The sequence below is a fragment of the Labeo rohita genome, chromosome 21, assembly GCF_022985175.1.
Source record: "Labeo rohita strain BAU-BD-2019 chromosome 21, IGBB_LRoh.1.0, whole genome shotgun sequence".
Classification (NCBI taxonomy): domain Eukaryota; kingdom Metazoa; phylum Chordata; class Actinopteri; order Cypriniformes; family Cyprinidae; genus Labeo; species Labeo rohita.
Genome location: NC_066889.1, coordinates 18,445,086 through 18,467,072, shown reverse-complemented (window position 1 = coordinate 18,467,072; position 21,987 = coordinate 18,445,086). Strand labels below are relative to the sequence as shown.

Sequence of the window (21,987 nt, the reverse complement as noted above, 5' to 3'; positions counted from 1 at the left end):
AAAGTCTTAAAACAATATCCCTATACAGTGTAAAAAACAATTTGTTGAGTCAACTTAAAATAATTTGTAAACTGGCTGCCTTCAAATTTTAAGTTCAGTCAACTCAAAAACTGTTTATTCAACTTGAAATGTTAAATTATACTAAGGTGACAACTTAGATATTTAAGTTGAATCAACTTAAAATTTTAAGGCAGCTGGGTTACTTACCCATCTGTTAAGTTTAGCAAACACAAATATCTAAGTTGTTACTTAGTACAACTTAACATTTCAAGTTGAATAAACGTATTTTAGTTGACTGAACTTAAAATTTTAAGGCAGCAGGGTAACAAAGTATTTTAATATTTTACAAAATATTATTTAAAAAGAGTTATATCTAAAAAAAATCATATGTAAAACAATTTAAATCACACTGTTAAATATAATATCAAGCAAATCTTAAAATGAGATTTATACACTTTTATTTCTTATTGACAATACAAATGTTGCAAAGTTATATCTAAATATATAAAAGTTTTTTTTTTTAAAGTTAATACAATGAATATAAATATTGCATACTGTTTAGAATAATGTTGTGATGCCTAAATTTACGTGTAGCATTTAAAACTTATTTTAGTATTTAATTTGAATTTATTTAGACAAAATAGTAAAATATTATTAATAAAAATATTATTAATACTTCACTTTTAAACAACTTTTAAATATTTAAATAATAATTATAACTGTTATTTTATTATTAAAAGAAGTATTAAATAAAAACAATAAATAGTAAAAAAAAAAAAAAAAAAAAAAAAAATTCAAATAAGCCATTTATCAGGAAACTTTCTATTGAGCAGAATTTTAATATCCATGCATCCCTAAAACTGCAAACTTCAAACAGGTTCAAACCATCAAATATACCAAATCTGGAAGAGTGAGGCTATAACTTCAGCCTATAACTCAAACTCAACATTGCAATATTGAAAAACCTTTCATTTAAACTGCTCTGTACAGAAATGCCATCATTAGTCTGTCACCAGCTATGAACGGTGACGTCCAAAATATCTCAAAATAATACCAAGGTCCCCATCAAGCTGAGGTCACTTGAAGAGGTGATGGGCAGTGCTTGTGCTAAGAAAAGCTGCTAAAAAGACTTGCCGCCCAACCGCCGACAGAATAGATACGTTCTGGCACCACAGTGACACACTCCACCAGCAACAACATATGTACGGTCATATATACAAGTCACAGTTGAGACAGGCGACTTTTGTGACTTAAGTACAGTGTGCTGACAGTGCAGGTGCTTCGGTCAGCCCTGATGTGCAGTGACTGAATTTAGCTCAGGGCTCTTATTTCTAACACCCAGTCCAAGAGCCAAAAGACTAAATATCAGTTGGCTCAGTTTCTAAATGGGTCAGACAAGCTACTGTACCTAATGCCATCTCAATTTGAGTTCACTGACAAACAGGTTATGCCAGGTTTACTCTCATTTTCAAACTCTGTCTGAAGATGCCAAATGGATGTAACGGGCCATGCAAGCCAACTGTCAACTGTCAAAAGAAATTTCCTCAACTTTATTTCTTTGCACTTAAAAGGATATGACAAATCTGCTATTTCAAGAACCGCCTTATATTAAAAAAGACTTGGTTATCAGTTCTCACATTTAAAATAGGTTGTTATATTAATACTTGTAACCAAATGTACTTCTGCTTCACTAAATAAGGAGTCAAGGAGGTCACAGGAGTATGTTCAAATCATCAAGTTCACATCGTCTGGAAAGCACGTCCACCAGCTTTTCCTTCCAGATTGTTGTTTGAGATGTAAAACAGTTTTACATAACATTATGAACACCCAAACAGGATCTCACACACAAGAGGCAGGAAGCATTGTATACATCAGTAAGGTCCTGAATTTGAATGGAACTGAGGTACAAACAGATTGCAGAATAGCACTGAAAGTAAGGATGTAAGAAAATCCCATTAAAATGCATTGAAATTCATATGACAGCTTTAACAATACATAAACGTTGAATGACAACGACACATAGAAATAATAATAGAACAATAGATAAATAAAATAATAGATAAAACGATAGAACGACAAATAGAACGATAGATAGACAGACAGATAGACAGATAGATAGATAGATAGATAGACAGATAGATGGATAGATAGAACAAATGAATGAACGAGTGATACAATGATAGATAAAACGTTAGAACGACAGAACGATAGATAGATAGATCAAATGAACAAACAAGTGATAGAGCAACAGATAAAATAATAGAACGATAGAACGAACAAGCGATATACGATAGATAGATAGAATGACATACAACAGATAGATAGATAAACAGATAGATAGAATGACATACGATAGATAGATGACAGAACGATAGAACGACAGATAGATAAAGAGATAGACAGATGATAGAACGATAGAACGACAGCTAGATAGAGATATAGAGATAGAGAGACAGATAGACATACGATAGATAGATAGATAGACGATAGAACGATAAAACGATAGAACAATAGATAGATAAAGAGATAGATAGATAGATAGATGATAGAACGATAGATAGAATGATAGAAAGATAGATAGAACGATAGAAAGAACGATAGAACAATAGATAGATAAAGAGATAGATAGATAGATAGATGATAGAACGATAGATAGAATGATAGAAAGATAGATAGAACGATAGAAAGAACGATAGAACAATAGATAGATAGATAGATAGAACGATATAGATAGATGAAATGTACGAACGACATACGATAGACAGATAGATAGATAGATGATAGAACGATAGAACGATATATAGACAGATAGAGAGATAGATGATAGAACGATAGAACGATAGATAGATAGATGGAACGCGCGAACGACATACGATAGACAGATAGAGAGATAGAGAGATAGATGATAGAACGATAGATAGAACGACATAGATAGACAGATAGATAGATAGATGGAACGTACGAACGACATACAATAGATAGATAGATAGATAGATAGATAGATAGATGGAACAATAGAACGACATACGATAGACAGATAGATAGATAGAACGACAGATCGATAAATAGATAGATAGATAGATAGATAGATAGATAGATAGATAGATTGGTAGATGATAGAACGATAGATAGACAGATACACCGACATACAATAGATAGATAGATAGATAGATAGATAGATAGATAGACAGATAACTACTATTGGACATCAGGATAAATCCAAAAACAAAGTGGTTTTGGGTCTCCAAACTCTGCTAAGTAAAGGAGAACTGCCTGTGACCATCACACCGTGTTTAGTCTTTCAGAGAGTGGAGCTTCAACACTAAATCAACATGCAAGTGAGCCAAAAATATCATGCCTAAATTTGGTAGGATCAAAAAACCTTGCTGCTAAACTTGTTGTTCTGTTTTTACTTAGCTCTAGAAACCTGTATATGGTAAAACAAAGACACAGATTGGCATCTCTACCACAAATACAGCTTGCAGTCAATATCTATTAACATTAATGAGCTCAACTAATCCAGCCTTCAATAACAATGGGTACTTAAAAGCTAATGCACTCATTATCCAGGCCAAACAGGTCTTTACCATGGCACAGGGCCCTTACATCTTGTGAGCTCCTGTTTAGAACTATTGTGAGTCAGGAATTGCCCCACCTGAACCCGTCTCATCATGTGACTTCAGGAAACAAGCTGTCAAGCCCAAGAGGACATCCTGCTCAGCTATTTAAACATCACACAAATAATTCTTTCATTAGAAGATTAATACATTACTGTAAACCTAACGAGCCATAGCGGCTGGTCTATTTTACAGGATTTCCATGTAAAACACTATTATGTCGCATAAGAAAGACTTTAAGAAGAAGGCGGCCAAGAACAGCATTGAATTGAGCAACATTAAATTATAATTTTAGTCATTTGAGAATGTGTAACATGTAATGCACAACAACATAGTAGAGTCATGCACGGACAATTTTAAAAACAACAGGCCTAAAACATTTCGACTACATTTAAAAATGACTGTCATTGCATTATATAATTGCTAGAGCCACTGTACTTTGTCTCATAATAAAACATGTTTTGTTTTCTAGGAGGTGTAAAATCATTAGCATACAATGGCATAAAACTGGACCTCATTACATTAGCTTGAGCAAATGCTGTCTCTGACTGGTATTTGGCAAAAATGGGCATGGTGTGTTCAATGAGGTATTTCTCTTACATAAGCCAGCACCACTTAATCTTTAAAATAACAGTCAAAATGTGCCTATTTCAACACTGGATATAAACACAACAAATTACAAAGTACATAAATATCACTCAGCGAGCTCCTCAAAGCTAAGAATAGCTATGTAGTTTCCCAGAAAGAATTCATGTCAACATTTTACACTTTTAGAAACTTAGAAGGTGGGTGACGTCTTCATAAATAAAGTCAGAAGACACCCAGGCCTAGTTGAACCCAACCTAGTACACATCTCCATGAATGTGCCAAAGAAAAAGGCAAGAAAAACGAATAACACATTCTATGAAACCACTAAAAGGACATGGTTAGCTGCATGTTACATTATGGACAGCCTGTTACATTACAGTTTATAAAAGTTCACTTACCACATAAACAGAATAAGGAGAGATGACAGAGTACGATGGCGAATGATTTGCAGAACCTGAGCACCACTTACAAACATCTAATCTTGCAAAATGTGTGGTAAATACTGCCGCTCCATGGTATAAACAGAGAATGTGTGATCTCGAATCTCGAAAGTGAAAGTAAAAAGTGACGCAAAAGTAAAATTTCAATGCCCCACATATTAATAGCACCTCTCTGATCCCGCAATTTATATCCAGTTTAATTACCAAACTATATAATTGCAAGAGAAAGCATTTAAATATATTTTTCATCCCATCTCCTATTAATTCCCTTAGGGGTTCCGTAGTATACGTCATTTCCTTTCCGAACACAGTATTTGGATTACCTGGATGCGCAGCCATACTGTTTATACTTGAATGTAAACAAAAGCATGGATTGCACAGTTAATGTACTACTGAAGACGTTGTTCTGCACTTAGTAAGCAGGAAAGGGCGCAATATTTTGACAAACTGAAGTTAATAGGTGGTAAAGATACGTACAGGCAATATTAATTTAGTCTCAGCCTCAGACGTCACGCCCACAGACCACTGGCTGAATGTCTAATGCATACGGCACACTTAGCTGGAAACACTTTTCGAAGTCATCATCGGATTGGTTAAATTATACAGGATCAACTAAACGCTGGATTTTCAAAAGTAAAAGTTTTACACACCGGTCTGTTATTGTGGTGACATTTTCACGCCCCTAAACATGATGCAGTGGTTGCTTCACCTGTCAGTCATATGGCCTCTTGGGTGGGCCTTGGCAATTCAAAGCAGCCAAAGTTCCCAGACCTTCTGTCGTCAGTCTAAAGGTCTGGCTACGCGAGACTACTATTAATTAAGACATTAGCTTAATATTTCAGCTACCTGACCAGAAATGATAAGAACAAACACGAATGCTGTCAAGATTCTTGCCCTGGAAATCCTGGTTCAGGTTAGCCAACCACAAATGCCTTTTGTTCCTTAGTTTTTTGCACTCTTTTCTTTGATTTGCTATAACTTTTGGCAGTCTATTGTACTCCAAATGTTTCTCCTGGTCTGACCGATTACTACAGCCCAAAACATGACAATAATTAACCATTTTCAGCAGCAATAATCAACAAAATATGCAAGTTCCGTCCGGTTCAGTGGCATTGTTTACATTCAGTGCCGCCACTATGTGCCGCCAACTGATGACGCGTTGTATAATGGCACCTACTCCCAACTGACAAACTACAGACTACAACACCCACAAGACTATGAATTTATAAAAAGCAGTCTTTTTATTTATTTTTATTTTCAATTAAAGAAAACATAACCCGGAGCCTAGGTTACGCTAGTGGCTACTGCACCTAATCTGCATCCCATGAAGAAAGGCATATTATGTTACCATGGTGACCCTCTCCACTGCCAGTCTCTGTCTGTGTTCTCAGCAGCACAGCAGACATCTCCGGCTAATTTGTGTTTCTAGGTGTGGCCTCAAACCCAGTGAGACCACCCCCCTTCTCTCTTGTTATGGCCAGCCATACTCATTCTTTGTTTAGCCTACAACCATCCCAAAATGACTTCATTTCACGCTGATTCACCCTTTATTGTACAGTGTTTACTTGGCAATAAACCCAGACATACGCCTCCATACTGACAGCACTACAAAGATTACCTAATTCATCACTGCAGAATTAATGCAACTCTTTATTTGCACTGAAATACATGCCTGATAGATTTATGACTGCATATCAGTGTTGAACGAAAACGTTTTAATAAGTCTCCAGTCATAAACTGCAAACGAATGAGCGTACGTGGTTAACAGCTTGTTTTCCATCATAACATACCATTCTAAGTTAAGTTAAAGCAATAGTTCACTCAAAAAAAAATATATATATGAATGTTTTTGTCCATACAATAGAAGTGAATGGGGTTCAAAGTTGTACTGGATTCTTGTAACTTTGATTGTATGGGCAAAAACAATTAAAATACCCTCTTTCGTGTTCTGCAGAAGTCTGGAGCAATCTGGAATTAAAATTTTGAGTGAAATGTTCCTTAACAGGAATCTGGTGGCAAGAAGAAATTATGAGGAACAGCGCATGATATAGCAAAACACTGACCTGGAAAGGAATGTGGATTGGGAGACCCTCTCTTCAGGCACTTGGAACACAGGACATGCACCGAGTAGTGAAGGCCAGGCCATTCCTGCAGAAGAACGTTTAACTCCTCCACTAGGGGAATAATGGCTTGCCAAGCTGTCCATATATTTGGCAAGGATGCATGGCTGGAAATGGAGAGGGTCTCAGGCTGCAATCTGCTCCGAGAGGGCCGGTAACTCACCGTCACAGGCACTTTACCCCGATAGGCAAAGATATGATGCTTTCCATCGGACCGTTGCACCACATGGCTGTTGATTTGCACGCTATACCGTGCAAAAAGTCCAAGAGGGGTGAATAAAGGAAACCTGTATTCAATCTGGAGCTGCTCAACTGAGAAGAACTGACCAGGGATCGATGAGCCCCCGCTGGTCGAGGCTTCAGGATGGGGCTCCTCGTTGCTGACCTGACTGGGAAACTTATACCAGACGGTGGCCCCATTAAGAGGCTTGCTGCGAGGTTTGTTGACACAGTAGCAGACGCCCATCTTTTCCAGCAGTTCCATGATCAGGTGCAAGTCCTGCTGAGTCTGTACCAGGGGTTTAAGCAGCAATCGTATTACGTTTGATGGCAGCAGGCCGTGCAATAGAAACCCCTCCACATGACCATGCATCTGCATAGACTTTGCGTTATCTCCATCATCTCCTTCAGCTTGTAGTTTCTCAAGCATTGCAGCAAGGTCTCTCTGAAAAAACACATTCAAGATGGCGATGAAACGGGGTAGATTGTGGAAGACGTATTCCTTTAACGTCATGCTGTCTTCAAAGTATAAAAGTTTACCACTCTCGTGGAGGTATGAGAGAGCGCTTTGCAGGCGGTCCTCCGTCAGCCCAGCCTGAAGGCCCAAACGGGCCGAATCCCACCAGGAAAGCCATAAATCCTGTGGCTTAAAATGCAGTTCCTCAAGCATCTGCCACGACTTCGGCAGGACTCTGTGAAGATTGGGAAAAATCTCCCTGTGATCGGCGACGGACATGAGCTTCTCTTTCAAATGCTTAATGTTCCTTTGTGCTGCCATGCAGCTGACGCAAATCACCGGAGACAGGATTTGTAGTCGATTGTTCAGCATGTATTGCAACTGAGACTTTTTACGTCTCAGGTTTTTATCAGTGACCCCGTAGAAGAGAACATGAGGGCTAGATGTCCGAACGTCGTAACCTTGCTCAAGGGCTTCGTCAACTTGCAGGGCAAGCACTTGTAGGCATTCAGTGTCCGTTTTTTCCTGGAGCGAAATCTGTCTGTGAATATCCAGGCACTTTTCTTCAACCTCAACCTCTTCGCACAAGTCACTATGAGTCCCGACGATGCACACAACTGCATGTGGCACCTTGGCACTGAGCAGGTGGAGGAAACCGCCAACGTGGGAGTAGAAGTTCTTTGATGTATACAATTTCAAATTCACCACCAAAACATAAAGTGCTCCGGGAGATAGGAAAAAGGGTTTGATAAGATCATAGTTCTGCTTACCAGATAAATCATATACGATGAACGTAAGACTCCTATCTGCATCCGCTACCCAGTTCGTCACGTCAATACCCCGACATCCGATGGCCATCTTGACATCTGAGGGTTTGTTGACAATGCACTGCCTGAGTGTTGTTTTCCCTGCATCTCTCTGGCCCATCAAAACCAGTTTAAGTCTAGGTTTCACAGCAGGTTGGGAATGTGCAAGCTCCTTCTGATAGGCAGCTATGTAGGGGATCCCCTTCATGCACACTTCATATGGAGGTTGAATGAGAGGATTATCCTTCACCTTCCAAATATTGACTTTGGCAAGTTTTCCGAAGTCGTCTGGGAGGATGGCAATTTGGTTACCCTGTAAAACCAGCTCCTCCAATTTCCTTAGCTCTACAATAGAGTCCGGGAGAAACGTTATGCTATTATTGTCCAACCACAAATTTGCAAGATTGCACAGCTGTCCTACCTCCTCAGGGAGGAACGTTAGTTTATTCCGGCTTAAATACAACTCCTCCAAACTGGCGAGTTTGATAATAACCTGAGGAAAATCTTCAAAGGAGTTTGAGGAGAGATTGAGCATTTTCAGCTTCTGCAGTTTCCCGAACGTTTGTGGCAGGCTCGTGAGAAAATTATTATCAAGCATCAGGCTCTCCAAGTTCTGCAGCTCACAAAATGTTTCAGGTAAAAACGAGAGGTGAGTGCTACTGAGCCATAAGATTTTAATAGACTGGAGCATCATGATGTTACCTGGAAGACCCTCTAGTTTATTCCCGGAGCAGTCAAGCTCCTCCAGATCAGAAAGAGCAAGTATTTCAGAAGGGAAACGCTGAAGTTTGTTATGATCCACATCAAGCGTTCTAAGCTTCCTGAGCTGTGAAAAGGATCTGGGGAAATCACGCAGCTCATTGAAGCTGATGTCAAGCTCCTCCAGACTTTGCAAAGTCCCAATCTGAGATGGCAGGTATTGTATTTTATTATGACTGATACACAACTTCTTAAGCCCCTTGAGAAGATCAATGTCTTCTGAAAAGTGGTTCAAGCAGTTGTGACTGATGTCTAATTCAACTAGTTGACTAAGTTGAAATACTGCAGTGGGAACCGTTGCAAACTTGTTCCTGCGGAGGATGAGGATGCGAAGCCTGGTCAGGGTTGAACCCAGTCCCTCTGGAAGCTCCTGTAGGGAGTTGTTGCCCAGATTGAGGACCTCGATCTCCTTTATGTCCTCAGGTAAGGTAATTTTCTGGCAGTTTTTGGTGCTGAGAGTCAGCTGCCTCAGATTGCTTCTCAGCTTCCTGGAGCGCAAAGCAGCATCCCTCCATAATCTAGCTGTCTTCAGGTTATTCTCCTCAGCCATCGTATCGAAGCCGTGCTCCTCCTTGTTCTCATTGAGCACAGTGATCAATCACCTAGGCAGCATAGTGTCGCTTTCGCGTGCTTTATCGATTCGGGTTTTCCGCACAGCAATCCAGCTGAAACCAACATTTAGACCATGCTGATTTCATCTTCATCCGAAAATATGCAGCTCCGTTCAATCGCATTCGGGAAAACAGGGCTGGGCTGCGTTCTTTCACGCATCCTCTTTATCTGCGCCATCGACCGCAGGATAAAAACCACAAGAACGCATGAAAAGTCACATCAGCCCAATTCGTGTGGCTGGCGTTTCCGCCAGCGCGTCCTTTGATACCACATGAGAGAAAAAAAATCTAAGACATATCCAGTGAGTTAGAATGAAAGCAGGGCAGTGGTGGCTGCTGTAGTCTTTCCTTGTGTGTCTCCGCCTATTCTCTGCGCATGCAGCCAGCAGTGAACACTCACAGGAGCAGCACTGCGTCAGAGCCCCACCTTCTCTACGCGCCAGCGACGCAACGCTCGCATAAACAAAAGCCTTGATTGGTCATTTAGACGGTGACGTAGTACGCGTCGCGTATTAACAGCAGTAATAATAATAACGAAAGCGTTGTGAGGATACAATGTGAAAGTAACTTCGTTTCGTTTTTACTAACAGTAAATATCTTATCACCCAATGTATACAACAGCTTGCTTCTAAAACATCACATGAAGAAATACAGCAGGATCCTGTTTGTCTAAGATATGAAAAGGACTTTAGTCTTTGTGGACAGAAATACAAAATACGTAAGGAAAACAAACCAAATTCATGCGAATAAGCCCGCTTGTCTCCTGGTTGACTTGACTGATGGTGGTGGGCTTTGTGTTGTTTACGTTTATTTACAAAGTAGTGTTATTTGACGCCATCTACTGGGCATGATGCGCAACTGCATTACTTGTGCTAAACTACTGTGTGTCTAATCAGATCAACACATGTATTACCATTAGAAATTGAGAGAAATTACATGATTACATGCATTAAGTAAAGCATTTTAAAACAACATTAACAGATTAGATTGTAACTGTGTTAACAGGTCATACTTAATTGTTTCTTATTGCATGGCCTTGGAAAATTAGATATGGCGGCCAGAAACAGGGTGAACTTTGTGTTGACAAACCTTATTGCATAACCAAAACATATCTAAACTTTGCGTAGACTATTAGGGTTCAAAGTACCCGAGTGCATAAGAGTTTAATCAAAAAGTAGGACACTTGAAAATCAGATCTCAAACAAATAGCATATACAATTAACATGAAACCCTGGACCATAAAACTAGTCATAAGTGTTACTTTTTTGAAAGCTTAGCTTTCTGTTTATGGGAAAAATTTATGGTTTGGTAGGCTAGGACAATATTTGGTTGAGATACGATTATTTGGAAATCTGGAACCTAAAGGTGCAAAAAAAAAATCTAAATATTGAGAAAATCACTTTTGAAGTTGTCACAAGTTTTGATATATTTACAGTAGGAAGTTTACAAAATACCTTTATGCAACATGATCTTTACTTATCCTAATGTTTTTAGCACAAATAAAAATCTGTAATTTTGACCCATGCAATGTATTGTTGGCCATTGCTACAAATATAACCCATGCTACTTATGACTGGTTTTGTGGTCCAGGGTCATGTATACAATTATACATCGCTTAATAAAATATTGTACAATGGCATCATAAAAAATGTTTATTGACAAAATAATACAAATTGTGTTTTTCATTGGATGTGCAACATCAATTTAAAAAAGCAAAGCAATGCAGTATTGCAGGTATTAATCACCCAGCACTTCAGCCTTTTGCCTAAAACTACTGTTTCAGTTTATCAGAAGCAAGTTTCAAAACAGTACATAAACCCAATTTGCTGTAAAAGTGAAAGTACAGCCTAATCCCACTGATCTGAACCATTATACACTATGGTGTAAACTTTTGCAGAAAAGAAACTGTACACATTATATTTTTAAGAAAACCCACATTAGTTCCCAAATTATCTTCATATTTGTCCACATTAAGCACTGTTATTTTTGTGAAAGTGTCTTTAAGTGATCTTTTTAGTTTCTTTTCTTAGGGGTTTGAGGTGCTGGGGCTCCTTCAATAGGGGCGGAGATAGGCACGCTCCGTGGTTCTCCTGAATGCAAGCACTCGTTCACCCGCAGCTGACAGCCGTCCTCCAGCATGTGGATGGCAATCCTCGCAATGTTGCGGGAGTCATCTAGACCACAGTGGGGACGTCCGTCATACTGCATACCGAGATTCTCCAGCATGCAGATTAGTTTTGTCTGAGTACGAGGAACCTGAAAGAAACAAGCATGAGACTCATTAAAATCTCAATATTTTTTTCAAATGTAAAACTCCAAAGCCAACTTTTTATTTAAAATATGCATTTGGCATAGGCATTTGTACAATTTAGATACCAAAATCCTTTTTATTCCATCCAAATACACTTTTTTTTCATTCTGATTTTCTTTCTGACTTCGTAAGGAATTATATAGAAAATGCTGAAAACACACAAACCTTATAAAAGTTTCCATAAGACTTTCTGATATTGATCCATTTTCTGGCGAACTGTGGGTATCTGATGGAACTCAGTTTACACTGGGTATGAAGAAACTTTCCCATGTCCCATGACCTACACGGACAAGATAGTGAGCTGTTCAATGTATTTAGTTCTGCATATTGAATTTCATTTGAGTCATGCTTAAAATGTCTGTTTTATCCTTACCCATCTGTTAAAAATGTATATTTGTACTTTGTGCCAAGTTCTTTCTCCTGTAGCCAGGAAACTGCTCGCTTTAGAACCTGATGGAATGTCGCCGCCTCATCCACCATTTTCTAGAAAAATAAAAAGTGGAGTTTGAGCAATTGCTTTTCATCCAATTTTAGGCTAAGAACTTGTAACATTACCAGTCAAAAGTTTTTGAACAGTAAGATTTTTCATGTTTTTTAAAGAAGTCTCTTCTGCTCACCAAGCCTGCATTTATTTGATTAAAAGTGCAGCAAAAAACAGTGATATTTTGAAATGTTTTTACTATTTAAAATAACTGTTTTCTATTTTAATATATTTTAAAATGTAATTTATTCCTGTGATTTCAAAGCTGAATTTTTAGCATCATTACTCCAGTCACATGATCCATCAGAAATCATTCTAATATTCTGATTTGCTGCTCAAAAAACATTATTATTATATTGAAAACAGTTGAGTAGATTTCTTCAGGTTTCTTTGATGAATAGAAAATTCAAAAGAACAGCATTTATCTAAAACAGAAATCTTTTGTAACATTATAAATGTCTTTATCATCATCGTCTTTAGCATCCTTGCTAAATAAAAGTATTAATTTCTATAATTTCTTCAAAAAAAAAAAAAAGCTTTTGAATGGTGTATTGTATAATGTTATTTTGTTTTCATTTCAGATAAATGCTGATCTTTGGATCTTTATATTCATCAAAGAATCCTGAAAGCAGTTATTTTAAATAGTAAAAATATTTCACAATTTTACTGCTTTTGCTGTATTTTGGATCAAATAAATGCAAGCTTGTTAAGCAGAAGAGAATTCTTTAAAAAACATTAAAAATCTGTATTTGAATAAATGCTCTTTATGCTTACTAAGACTGCATTTATTTTATAAATATAAATATATAAATATATATAAATATATAAATATATATATATATATATATATATATATATATAAAATTATTCTAATATACTGATTTGGTGCTCAAGAAACATTTCTTATGATAAACGCTTATCAGTCTTCGATTAATAGTTCAAAAGAACAGAATTTATTTGAAAAATAAACTTGAAACTTTTGACTGATATTTGACATATCTCAAGTTTTTAAGCAGTTTAACAAACTTGCCTGTGTGATTCCAGTAAGTTTTATACAAAACTCAGAGAGCTGTGGGTTCACCACTGGCTTCACATACTCCTGAAATGAGTCTACCTGTAATAAGAGGAATGGGAATACAATGAAATAAGAATAAAACAACAAGTGTTAAGTGTTAATGTGAAGATTAAAGAAGATTAGAGTTTTTCACAACTAGCAGATCAATCCTAAACAGTTCACTAAATACCCTGTATGGTATCATGTTTGCCTGGCAAGAATCAAGCACACGTGTGCCAGACCATTCCCTCACCAACTCACAATCTCCAAGGTGTGTGTGTCGATCAACACCATGGGAAACTCAATGATTTCATGCAGGTAGTCAGGTGGGTTATTCTCTTCACATGTCGCTTCAAAATCCACCACACAGATGTAGTCAAAATACACATCACTGTTCCCATTTGCAGCAGATGAAAGCATCAGTTTTTGCCTTTTGTAGTAACTTTTCAGGCGCTTTCTCAGGACATCTTTAACTCCCCTGAAAAGATAGGAATTTTATGAATGAATTGTATAGTACATAGCAGGTACAAACGTAAAACAAAAGCTCACAGTACCGTGTGTCAAGCTTTAGCTCAGCACATTTTGCACGTAGCTCATCTCTGTTCATTCGGTTGATGGCGCCGTTTGCCACTGCGATCTCTTTATACACCGGATCACTGAAATCTCCCTGTTTTGGTGATGAAGGCTCCTGCTTCTCACTTTTTTCACAGGAAGTCTAAATGTAAGACAAGGAAATGAAACACGATTTAGTTGTTTAGCATTAGTGTTGTCTCATCCTTATTTGGATGAATTGGTTTCTTCATCAAAACAGATTTGGAGAAATTTTGCATTACATCTCGTTTACCAAAGGATCCTGAATGGGTGCCGTCAGAGTCCAAACATCTGATAAAAACATCACAATATTCCACAAGTAATCCACACAACGCCAGTCCATCAGTTAACATATTGTGAAGCGAAACGCTGCATGTGTGTAAAAAAACTAATTAAATTTAAGACGTTTTTAACTTTAAACCGTTGCTACTGGCTTACATACAGTGAAAAGTAGTCTGAATAGTAGTAGTCTAGAGAAATATGCACAGATCAAGCACCATTTTTAGTTCTTAAATATATGTCAGTGAACTTTTACACTGGAGGAGGCAATACTGTATAACGGACTGGGAATTCGTATTTTGGCCAGAAGCGACAGCCTGAAGTTAAAACATCTTAACGATGGCAGCTTCCACAAGACATTAAATGATGGACTGGAGTCATGTGGATTCCTTGTGTTATTACTGTGGTATTTTTTTATCAGCAGTTGAAACTTTTATTCTGATGGCACCCATTCACATTCATTGGAACAAACAACAAACTAATCTACATTTTTTAGCAGATTTACATTTATGGAGAACTATATAACGGTTTAAAACAACTAAACAATACATATTTCTCTGCAATTTGTCATATACGTGTCACAGCTTTCTAAAAATCACACAAGGCTCACATAAACATTAACGTTACCGACACTCACATTACCACAGCACTGCTCCTCTTCGTCTTCCTCAGACTTTGAAGTCTTATTTTCAGGTTGACTGGTCTTTTTCTGGGACTCCATATGTTTTGACAATTTAGCTCATTTAGAAACACTAACATCTGGTTTCGCGCGTCTATGCTCGGTGTCTTTTACCTAATCCGCTCCTGACGAAAAATTACAACTCTAAAATATTGTCGCTATATCTCACATTTCTTTTGTTGTGCATTTTACTTAAAATTAGCGGCTGTTTGCAATGAATTAAACTTCTAATGAGCTAGTTTCTTAATCGTGAGGCAAGCAACTGCCGCTAACCCTGACGTTTCAACGTCTACAGGAAGTCGTCATTGAAAGGTCGAACAATTGTAAAATAAAAGCCCCTTCGTTCATTCATTCATTCGCATATTTATTTACATATGTTTATTCATGGTTATATTGTTTATGTACTCGTTATTAAGTAATTATCCTTCTGATAATTTCAAAAAGACCTTCTGTAAATGTGTAATTTGTGTAAAACATTCTTTTCAAGTATCAACAATGAAATATTGTTTCCCAATTTTGCCTTGGTAATGCTGGATACGTAACTAGAGTCAGAAAGGTGTCTATTTAGGGATCTAAACGTGAATAATGTGTACATTTAAACAGGTTTTCACGACTCGACAGGTCATGACAAACGTCTATCACAAATTTGTGTTGTTTTTCTACTTCTATGGAGTGACTAAGTCAGATATATTTTGTTTGCCTCAGTACTTTATTTGAAGTTTTCAACGACTATGAACGTTTAAAACATTGCATTAAAATGCAAATATTGAACACACCCCATACCGCCTAGAGAACTATTTCACAAAGTGTTTTTGACAAAGCTGTATTTACATTCAAACAATGCAATTTGAAATGGGTGACGAAATTAAACAACCAATTAAAGTGCATACATTACCTAGAACATATGACAATACACATTAACTGAAATCATTAATATCATAATCCTGTTGTGCAATTACAGTGAAACAGTCATAGTCAATTAAAATACAGAAATTCAGCAATGTAAATACTTTTAGCGTTTTTACATTAAAAATGAGCTGTTTGGGAAAGAACAAAAACATATGAATCTGCATACATAAATCCAACACTGGTCTCACATTTTTTGGGATAAACACTGATTCCGTCTTTGCTTTTAACAAGGCTTTTCAAATCAAAACCGTGCTGACGATCTCTCATTCTCAGGAAAGAAATTTTTCAATATACTGGCCTGCAGATTTATTTACACTTACATTAATTCACACTGCATTATTTTATAAAGGTCCACGCAAATCCATACGAACCCCAAATCAACCTTTAATCTATTAACACAACCCTGCACAGAAACTAGCATTAATGCATTTGACAGGCAACAGAAAATAAACATAAATTTACCCTCATAATTACATTCGTATTGCACCATGAACAGTATTTTTAAAAACACAACTCATTCTATTGCACAATGTAATCCATTACTATTGACGATAAATATCTTCAGTGTCCATATGGGTTTTCAATTCAACAAGTCCTTGGCCAAAGAACAACCTCAAAGCTGCTGTGCATTTATCACAATGTCTGATGAATATGTGTGCAGGATAAACTGCCCAAAAGTATTTTTAGTAATATGGACCAATGTCTTCATATCCAGCATAGCTTGGCCAATTGGGAAAGATTCCATGTGAGCATCTGGGGCTGCCATATCGGTCAAAATGAACGTCCCAATCACTCACACCATACCGCTGATGGTCACCGCTAGAGTCATTTGAACTCTTTTTCAGTGCTGACTGAACGATTCTGTAATTCTGTCCTTGGTTGTTGTCCCAGAATGTTACGCCATTGACCTCATAGCAAATGGCAAACTCAATGCGTTCATGTGGAGGCACCTGATCAGGCAAACTAGCTTCGAACGAAAAGGTGTCACGGTTTGAGCCGGTGTAAGTGTCTTTTACATACTGGCATTCTATGTCTGTGTGGCTCTTCCAAGTGTCAAACGTGATGCGAAGCTTAACGGACTTTTCAAACGAAAGGTTTTTGACTTTGATCGTGCCTACTATAGATTTTTCCTTAAGCATGCAGTGCTCGAGGCAGACGTGCTCATTCTCTACGCGTTGACGGAACTTTAGGTAATCTGCAGACGGCTGGTCAAAGTCGAGGGTTAGCTTGTCCTTCCCTTCTGATAGAGTCAGCGAAGAGCTAAAAAACTGCTCGATGTTGGTCGGGACATCAATGGGATCATCAAATTCAGAAAAAATCTTCACCATCGTCAGGGCGAGGCCCTTGTGATCAGCAAAAGACACTTGTTTTTTGGCTTTGCCAGGTATCGTCAAGGGTGCGCTGACCCCATTGAACTCTGACTGCTCCCTGGGAGCGCTAAAACTAAGTTTGGTATTTTGACACCGGTGCAGACATGGCCGCAAGGGCCTGCTGAATTTAGACGCCCTCGGGTTTAAGAACTCGTCGCTTGACAGATAAAGCGGCATGGCGAGTTCGATCGGCATGGTGGGTTCGTCGAGACGGCAGCCGTGTGCACTGAAAATACAGAAATGTGTATTAATAACTACATTAATACAGTCAGTGAGAAAGGCTGACTAATTTAAATGTCACACTTATACTTCAAAATAGCACAGCATGAAGTCTCTAATATAAACTCTGTATGAAATGATTAAAACTTTATGCACAGCATGCAGGGCTTAATATAGACTGAGAGTGAAATAATTAAACATTATGCAAAAGATTGCAGTAAGTGGGTCAAATAAGTCAAACTAGTTTATCTTGGCTGGAGGCCAGAGAAGGGATATAAGGGGGCATGTGGAGCAGCATTTGAAGATATTCAGCCCCCTCTAGTGTTCACTACTTATAAAAATCAAAATTATTAAAATTTACAACACAAAGCCTAAATATTCAAAAATATATTATTTGAGGGTCTCTAGTAAAGGCTTCTTTTAAATTTTCAGACCGAATATGAGGTGAGCTTTAACGCCATCAGTTTAACCTGTTAGAAACGAGTTACATAAATCATTATTACATATTAGCAGCACCCTCCTGAGGTGACAGTAGATGATGTAAGACTGTTTAAACATATGAAGGACTTACAAGACAAAATACACTTGACAAATAACACACACAAGCCAGAAATGTCAAGGCTGAGGAAATGGGGAGGGCTGTCACTATTTTAAAGTGCATTTCTATCGGTCCCATATAGATTGTGGGGTATATAGGCTTACATTTGCCACAAGTATGAGCATTACTACTAACCCATACACTGTACGCTTTAGATTTGTTAATTGTGTATTTCTGTATTTGATTCCTACATTTCCATTCAGTTTTAAACTATTTAACTAATTTTCAACAAGCAAACTGTGTGATCACCACAAATTTCTTGGTTATTTCAAACTTCTATTGTAGTTGCGTACAATGCACTGTTGGGGTGTTGTAACAACAGCACTATTTGTAGTTTCACAGTAATTTACATAAGCGGTTTCAAAATAACTTCAAATATGGGAATATAATTTCTGAAAGTTTATAAAATGCTCAAAAAGCAATACAACACTCCCATATCTGAGCTACTATCTTGTATCCATATACGGTAAGGAACAATGAAACATTGTTCCGGTCTGTTTAGTTAAAACGTAGATAAACTTTTCTTTAGTTTAAACTTGAAAATGATGCATTGAAATAACAGGCAATGGCAATCAAGTTTAGAAACAAATGGTTTCGCACCTGTCTGAGCTCATTTGCAGTTGCAACCTTCGCTCGGATCCAACATACCATCACGCTTTAACATTGCTGCTACCTTCGTTTTTGATGAACTCTTCCCGTCTTAATAGTTGATTTTTGGATCTCAGTACTATGCAAGATTGCTTTCCTTTTCCATATATTCTAAAAAACGTTAAGCCTAATATCATCTGTTGTTTTGCGTCATGCTCTTCCTGGTTTGTATCAGTTTGTATCACTGGGCACGACAGTGTTTCAGAGAAGTTTCCTCCCTCCCTTATTAAACTCCCTGCATGCTGGAACACGAATTAACCCACTGCGTGATTTACTAGTTCTTCGTGTGCGCTTTAAATTGATACATAGAGAAGCAAACTGAGAGCGAAATTAAGTTAATGCATACCTGTGTTACGGCATTTGATTTGGGTCAAACTTCTTCACCAAGCCCAGTGTTTTGTGTTAGTGAAAGCAGCTTCTGCTCACAAGAGGAATACGCTCGTGCTGATATGTGTGCGGCATCAGTGAGCTTCTGAGTTTTACCGGCACCAAAATTACATTTTTGCCGACTATCAGCCCTTGTTCACGTGAACTACCTGTTTGGACCAATCATAGCAGGCTACAGGGGCATGCATGCACCCCATGCTGATCAATGGCATGTCACGTGACTGCAAGGACTGGGGGTCAGTAGGCCATGTCTGGAGGCCCCACTGTGCTATAAAAATATCTACCACTTTTCTTCCTGTAAACATGAACCCACTAACTTCTGCATGCTTTTATATTCTATGACCAGTGCAGATAACTCTTCCATTCAGTCCATTAGTTATTCTGAGATTATTGTGTTAAAATATGAGCATTGAGAATGGAAATGCAAACTTGCAATTGTTAGAAAAAAAAGTCAGAACTGTGAGATGTAAACTCAGAATTCAGAGGAAAAAAGTAAGAATTGTGAGATGTAAGCTCAGACTTTTCTCAGAGTAAAAACTCAAAATTGCAAGATAAAAGTCAGAACTTTGATATAAACTTGCAAAAAAAATTAGAATTGCAAGATGTAAACTCAGAATTAAGATTTAAACACAAATACAAGATATTAACACAATTTTGAAAAGAAAAGTCAGAAATGTGAGATATAAACTTGCAACTGTGAAAAAAAAGTTTGAATTTCAAGATGTAAACTCGGAAATCAGAGGAAGAAAGTAAGAATCGTGAGATGTAAGCTCAGACTTTTCTCAGAGTTGTGAGAAAAAAGTCAGAACTTTGAGAAAAAAATTTGAATTGCAAGATGTAAACTTGAAATTCAGAGGAAAAAAAAGAATTATGAGATGTAAGCTCAGAATTTTCTCAGAGTTTTGAGAGAAAAAGTCAGAATTGCACAATATAAACTCAGAATTGTGAGATAAAAATTCAAAATTGCAAGATATAAACTCGGAAATTGGAGAAGAAAAGTCCAAATTGTTAGATATAAACTTGCAATTGTGAGAAAAAAGTCAGAATTGCACAATATAAACTCAGAATTAAGATTTAAACACAAATACAAGATATTAACACAATTTTGAAAAGTCAGAAATGTGAGATATAAACTTGCAACTGTGAGAAAAAAGTCAGAATTTCAAGATGTAAACTCGGAAATCAGAGGAAAAAAGTAAGAATCGTGAGATGTAAGCTCAGACTTTTCTCAGAGTTGTGAGGATAATCAGAATTGCACAATATAAACTCAGAATTGTGAGATTCAAACTTGCAATTGTAAGAAAAAAAAGTCAGAATTTTGAGGAAAACGTCAGAATTGCAAGATGTAAACTCAGAATTCAAAGGAAAAAGTAAGAATTGTGAGATGTAAGCTCAGAATTTTCTTAGAGATGTGAGAAAACATCAAACTTGCAATTGTGAAAAAAAGTCAGAATTGCACAATAAAAACTCAGAATTGTGAGATATAAACTTGCAGTTGCCAGAAAAAGTCATAACTGTGAGGTGAAAAGTGTCAATTGCTTTTTTATTTTTAATTCTGTACCAGAAAGGGAAAAAAGGCCTTTTCTTTATTTTTTTCTCCCCATGGCAGAAACTTCAGTAGTTTCTTGCCCTCACTAGCATAAATCAATCTGAAATGAGTGTCCAACATACCAGTCAAATGTAATGAGTTCAAAGCAGCATGCAAAGGCTAGAAAGAATCTGAATAATATACAGAATCTGGCATAATTTAGCTCAGAAAATTGCAGTGACAGTAATTAATCTAATATCCGACCTCCTAGTAACATCACTGTGCATGGCATCCAAATCTATTTAGACAATTTAGAAGAATAAGGTAAATACGGTAAATATAGAATTTTGATAATGTGTATAATTATGTGCATTACTTTTTGTTTATACATTGTGTCTCTTCTCCCAATGAGCTGCATGAATCGTTTAGTCCAGTCAGCTGAGACTAGGCCTCTAGAATGTATTGCAAAAGTTCAGCTATCAGTCTCTTTGCTATTTGTTATCTTAATGCATCTCTTCAATAATATTTAATTACAAATCACTTTGTGGTTTGGGATATGCAGTCAATTAGAGGAACTTCATTCACTTTATATCTCAAATTGGAAAAGGAGAAGTGGCTGATATTTAAGGAACTTAATAAGTGATTTTTTTTTATCTGTTTATCTCTCTACTTTTCAGGCTAAAATCTTTTAATTCAACAATTTATACTTTTTCAACAATATCTTAATATATACATTTTACTTTATAGTATAATAAGACTAAATAATAAGACTATTATTTCTTAGTGTTCAATCTAGCAGAAATGTACAAGATACTAAAAGTAGCTTGAGTTTGAAATAGGCAGAATTATATTCCGTTTCCGTTTCAGCGTGGAGACATTGGGACACTGTGGTATACCTCATCCTAGTGCTCCCACAACTGATGCACAGATGGTGCGGAAAATCCATAGATAATTCCAGATACAGGAAACCCAACATTGTAACATTATAGGGCCAAAAAACAGCCACAGTCAGTAGAATAGGAGAAGCTGTTTTAAGCACATGGGTTGTGAAATACTGAACTAAAAGAGGCAGAAGGTTAACAGGAGAACAGCTGTTCAGGCTTGCTCATTTTGAATCAATAGATAGGACAACTGTACATAAAGGTGACAAAAAGAGGTCAAATGGAGGTCATTTTTGTGCAATATGTTAGATCATTTATGAATAAGGCAAAGGTCCATAAATACACAAAGTCTGAAATAAAATATATTTATGTTGATGTTGTAATGATGTGTAATTATGCACCTTAATATCTTTATTTCTTTCAGACAAAAACATA

The 21,987-nt window shown here is 37.1% G+C and overlaps 3 protein-coding genes across 4 annotated transcripts in view; all 3 read right to left on the bottom strand.

The window, feature by feature from the left end:
- mfhas1 (multifunctional ROCO family signaling regulator 1) overlaps window positions 1-10,002 on the bottom strand; it is a 34,217-nt gene extending 24,215 nt beyond the window's left edge. The window contains exon 1 of the mRNA XM_051092815.1: window positions 6,709-10,002. Coding sequence (XP_050948772.1) covers window positions 6,709-9,556 — 2,848 coding nt within the window. The 5' untranslated portion in view covers window positions 9,557-10,002. The remainder of the gene's footprint in view (window positions 1-6,708) is intronic.
- A 1,251-nt stretch (window positions 10,003-11,253) lies between these two features.
- On the bottom strand, window positions 11,254-15,327 carry eri1 (exoribonuclease 1). Its single transcript, XM_051092833.1, has 7 exons — window positions 14,971-15,327; window positions 14,018-14,178; window positions 13,725-13,941; window positions 13,440-13,523; window positions 12,302-12,411; window positions 12,094-12,208; window positions 11,254-11,873 (listed from the first exon to the last, which is right to left on the bottom strand). Exons 1-7 carry the CDS (start codon window positions 15,052-15,054, stop codon window positions 11,631-11,633), a joined length of 1,014 nt encoding a protein of 337 aa, XP_050948790.1. The 5' UTR covers window positions 15,055-15,327; the 3' UTR covers window positions 11,254-11,630.
- A 375-nt stretch (window positions 15,328-15,702) lies between these two features.
- On the bottom strand, window positions 15,703-19,261 carry ppp1r3b (protein phosphatase 1, regulatory subunit 3B). Of its 2 annotated transcripts, none has more exons than XM_051092835.1 (2): window positions 19,103-19,261; window positions 15,703-17,517 (listed from the first exon to the last, which is right to left on the bottom strand). In XM_051092835.1, the coding sequence occupies exon 2, from the start codon at window positions 17,484-17,486 to the stop codon at window positions 16,605-16,607; it is 882 nt and encodes a 293-aa protein (XP_050948792.1). In that variant the 5' UTR covers window positions 17,487-17,517; window positions 19,103-19,261; the 3' UTR covers window positions 15,703-16,604. The 2 variants fall into 2 exon arrangements, with proteins under 2 accessions (XP_050948792.1, XP_050948791.1); XM_051092834.1 differs by lacking the exon at window positions 19,103-19,261 and adding an exon at window positions 18,709-19,063.
- Window positions 19,262-21,987: the final 2,726 nt, after the last annotated feature.

Coding starts and splice junctions, on each gene's coding strand:
- eri1 (XM_051092833.1), bottom strand. CDS start 15,054: ATGGAGTCCCAGAAAAAGACCAGTCAACCTGAAAATAAGACTTCAAAG. Junction 13,942..14,017: donor GAGCTAAAGCTTGACACACG/GTACTGTGAGCT, acceptor CTATCTTTTCAG/GGGAGTTAAAGATGTCCTGA. Junction 12,412..13,439: donor AACTTACTGGAATCACACAG/GCAAGTTTGTTA, acceptor TTATTTTTCTAG/AAAATGGTGGATGAGGCGGC.